General features: G+C 32.9%; 1 protein-coding gene across 1 annotated transcript; it reads right to left on the bottom strand.

Moving 5' to 3' along the window:
* Positions 1-419: 419 nt before the first annotated feature.
* Positions 420-3,098, bottom strand: LOC108476643 (BI1-like protein). The gene is made up of 4 exons (XM_017778915.2): positions 2,629-3,098; positions 1,736-1,849; positions 1,483-1,640; positions 420-944 (listed from the first exon to the last, which is right to left on the bottom strand). The coding sequence occupies exons 1-4, from the start codon at positions 2,894-2,896 to the stop codon at positions 738-740; spliced, it is 747 nt and encodes a 248-aa protein (XP_017634404.1). The 5' UTR covers positions 2,897-3,098; the 3' UTR covers positions 420-737.
* Between the last annotated feature and the right edge of the window lie 931 nt (positions 3,099-4,029).

The raw sequence follows: 4,029 nt of genomic DNA, 5'->3' as shown, positions 1-4,029 counted from the left end.
TAAAAAAGATCAAATTACACAATACGTAAATATTGAAAGTTAAATTTTTTAAATCAAAACTAAATTGACATAATTTATAAATATTGAGAGATAAAATTGTTATTATGCCTATTTTAAAAATTGCTACCGCTAGTTAACTGATGACCAAAAAGACAATCGTATAATTAGTTAACCATTTTATAACTTTTATAGTTTGATGACTTAAAAAATTACTAATAATTGAATTACTAATTTATTTTACCCTACATATTTAATTTTTTGAACTTAATTTCTAACACTCAATTTTAATTTATCAAAGATCACCTAACCCAATCAAAAAGCTTTAAGCAAAGACAGCAGCCATTACACTTAGTGTGGAAAACCAATTTATGTTTTCATTGCCTGATCGATTAACAATGATTATCACACAACAAAGCAGCTTCGTAAGCAAAATTTACTTATTTAAAATAAAATAAAATAAAGAAGAAGAAGCAATTTGGGATAATTCCAATTATGCATCCGAATATAACAATGTATCCGGATACCACAACTGATCAAGTTACAGAAACTGCAAACCGAAGCAGCAAGCTTAGTGTTGGTAAGAAAGAAAAAACCCACGAGAAAATAAGCTATATTGTCAACCCACGAGAAAACAAGCTATATAGACAATAATACTCTTCCTATTCATTCAGTCAAAAATTCAAACACCATATGTCCATTTTCTTACTGATCCGACCTTGGTGAGAAATATCATACAACTAGTTGTCGCCTGATCTCAGCACCCGCAAAATGGAAATGAACAAGTTCAAGATGTCCAAATAGAGAGTGGCAGAGGCCAATATGTAATCATCGTATGTGAAGCACTTGATCAGGTTGTCGGTGTCATAGACTATGTATCCACAGAAAATCAAGGCACTAATGCCGCCATAGACAGCAGTCGACGTTGAGCCAAGTGGGAAGAACATCTGCATGACGATAAAAGGTCATATATGAATCCTATATACGAGTATGTAGAAGCACAGGTAATTATAGATAGTGCTAGGAGAGTGCAGATTCAGGTAACCGTAAACATCCGATTCGTTTTTTGAGAATTCGGGTATTGTGGGTCCAGATATTATAATTAGTATCTGCAGCTGATTTGGATATCTAATCTTGGCTATCCATTATCTGAGTCCGTGCTCTAATGTGAATAATTGATTCAGATATTGGAACTTGCTATCCAAACCTGTTTTACTTTTGCAAATTATGAATTCAGATATCCCAATTCCTTATTTGTAAAATAAATTTGACTTACTGAATTTGGATCATTTAGCAAAGTTGGATATCAGTCGGATAGTGTTATTTAATTCAGACCCAGATTTAGATTTAATGAGGATAATAACATATTTGGAATTTATGCAAATATTTGGATAATACACAGATTCAGATATTATGGAAAATAAGGACATCCAATCAGCTTCCATCCCTACAAGTAATTATATAGATAGGTGACAGAGATCTCACCTGGATTAGACCACTTAAGATGAGAATAATAAGGCTGGTGAACAAAATTGGCCCAAGAAAGCTGAAGTCCTTGCCCTTCTTAGATGCCCAGAAAGTGTAGCCAGTAAGAGATGCAACCACACATGCTGTCAAAATTAGTGCTTCAAGCACAATTCTTCCTGAAATCATTTGGTAAAAAAGCAGTTTAGCATAATTCTAGATTTATAACTCAACCTAGGATTGTTTAACCAAAAGGGACAAATACGATACTAACCGTCAGTGTTGGCGCAGCTCACACCAACTGTGAGACTCAGAGACACGGTGAAGAGGCCGAGGATGATCAGATTTACGGGGTGTTTTTGGTGATAGACGTGCAAGGGCCACAACACTACATGGATTAGGTTTTATTGTTAAGACTTAAGATAGAGCATGGTAATGTGATAAAACAAATGTAGCAGCGCTCTTTAAAATCTTAAAGTAAATGCTCGGGAACAATTTAGAAAGGGAGACTTTTCTAGTTCAGGTCTATCATCAATCTGAAAATAAGGTTAAAACTTAAAAGAGAACTAAGATTTCATTACTACCAAGAGCTGGAAATCTATCATACTGATTTTATCATTAGAAGAAAGAAACTCTAGGCCATTATAAACTGTAGTACTAAAATCTAGGCATAAAAGGCATACTATATCAGCTTTCGAACCATCAAAGCAAACATGAAGATCTCCTGCTTTTGATTAGGTTAAGAACAGTGCAGATCACTTTATTAAAAACCTAATACAACATAAAAATTACACAATGAGACAGCTAAAAGATCTATATTCTAAACCCTCAAATTCCCCACGAAAGGCATCCGGATCCGGAAAAGTGAACAGATAGAATCACTCTATACAGAAAAATGGCAGAAAATGCTGACTATAAAAGCAATTAGTGTTGAAATTTGAGGTCAAGACTCGATTCACAAACGTTTTGAATCTAACCTTAACCGACGCTTGAAAGATATTAACTTCATAATAAGAATTTAAAAAGTGAACTAATAAACTAGAAGGAGGCCTAAGAACTAGTACTATTTCTTTCATAACAGTTCAAATTTACCAAGTTCAAAAGGTGTGGAAAAAGAAAGAATCAAGATTGAAAAATGAAAGGAATATATAAAGGAGAGGACTTTACAGATGAAAGGGACTAAACAGAGGAAGAGCAAGATGCCAGAGTTTCCACGGAGGAGCTCGTTGACCGGAGCCGAGAACACCACAAAGGCGGAGACCACGGTGGTTAACACTAGCTGTGCCGCAACGATGCCGTAAACCTTTCGGATAAAGCCCCATCGGAGCTGGTTCTCACCGTAGCTGAGTCCCGGGTACAGAGTGTCTCCTGACTCTAGATCTACCTTATCCGCCTTACTGACACTCGTGCTGCTCACACGCTCGTATCTGTACATTTTTTTTTTCTCCTGCTTTTCTTTTCTTTTATTCTCGTTTGATTTTCAGGGAAATGAGATGAGAAGAAAGAAACAGAGGGAAATTTTGTTGTAATTTTGTTTCTTTCTGAATAATGTATTGTATCATAAGAGAAGATAACCAATCTAAAAAGCCTTGAGGTGAGATCTACGCGTTATTAGTAGCTAATATTCCATCATGAAATCATGTATTTTATGGGAAGTTCTTAAGTTATTTAAATGCATAATGATTTACGTGGATTTTAGTAATTAATTAATTTTAAAAATTAAAATATTAAAAATATTTTTATATTTTATATAATTTTAATTTTTTCAAAATTATATTTATATACTTTTCTGAATTTTTAAAATTTTAAAAGTTAATTAATTATTTACGTGACATTTACATATATGTCATGTCAATGAAGTTAATAAATGTTAATTTTTTATTTATTTTGGAGTAATTTGACAAATAATGGAATTTTAAGGTTAAAAACTTTAAATAGAAGGCTAAAATATTTTTTTTAAGTTTAGAGAGTCAAATAAATCATTATGTCTTATTTAAATAACTTTTAGATTTTATTACAATTTAATGTTACTCTCAAACTAGAGTTGTTACTCATTGATCTGGGCGTTCACTCTACAACCCATGTCATAGGTTCAAGTCGTAATAATTATCTACTTATAATGTGTGTTGCTAGTAATTTACTATTATAAATAGTGTATAAATTGTACCAAAAAAATGTTAATCTCAACAAAAGAATTTAATTTAATGTTTGTTATACTTGAAAAAAACTCGAACTCCAAGCTTAAGATAAACAACAATAAAAAGGGCCAAACTCTTACAAACGTTCAGATGGCACAAAACCAACAATGAAGCTAAAAGGCACTAATATGGAATCTTGAATTCGATTATTGAATTTGATGTTACTCAAATAAATTGATTTTATCCCATCCATACATGTATTGAGCACGATCTTATCGGATTAAGAACACATACCTTAGCCAACCACATATTAGTCCCCTCAAATCCCCAACAACAACAACGATAGAAACAATAAGGGGCTAGAGGATAAAGAGAGAAAGGTGATAAAGAGGTAAAGGTTTTCATAAAAGGCAAGACTTCCATAACCAAT

This window comes from Gossypium arboreum, chromosome 10, assembly GCF_025698485.1.
Source record: "Gossypium arboreum isolate Shixiya-1 chromosome 10, ASM2569848v2, whole genome shotgun sequence".
In the NCBI taxonomy this organism is placed as follows: domain Eukaryota; kingdom Viridiplantae; phylum Streptophyta; class Magnoliopsida; order Malvales; family Malvaceae; genus Gossypium; species Gossypium arboreum.
Note: the sequence above shows the minus strand (reverse complement) of the source record. Positions and strands in the feature narration are given on the sequence as shown.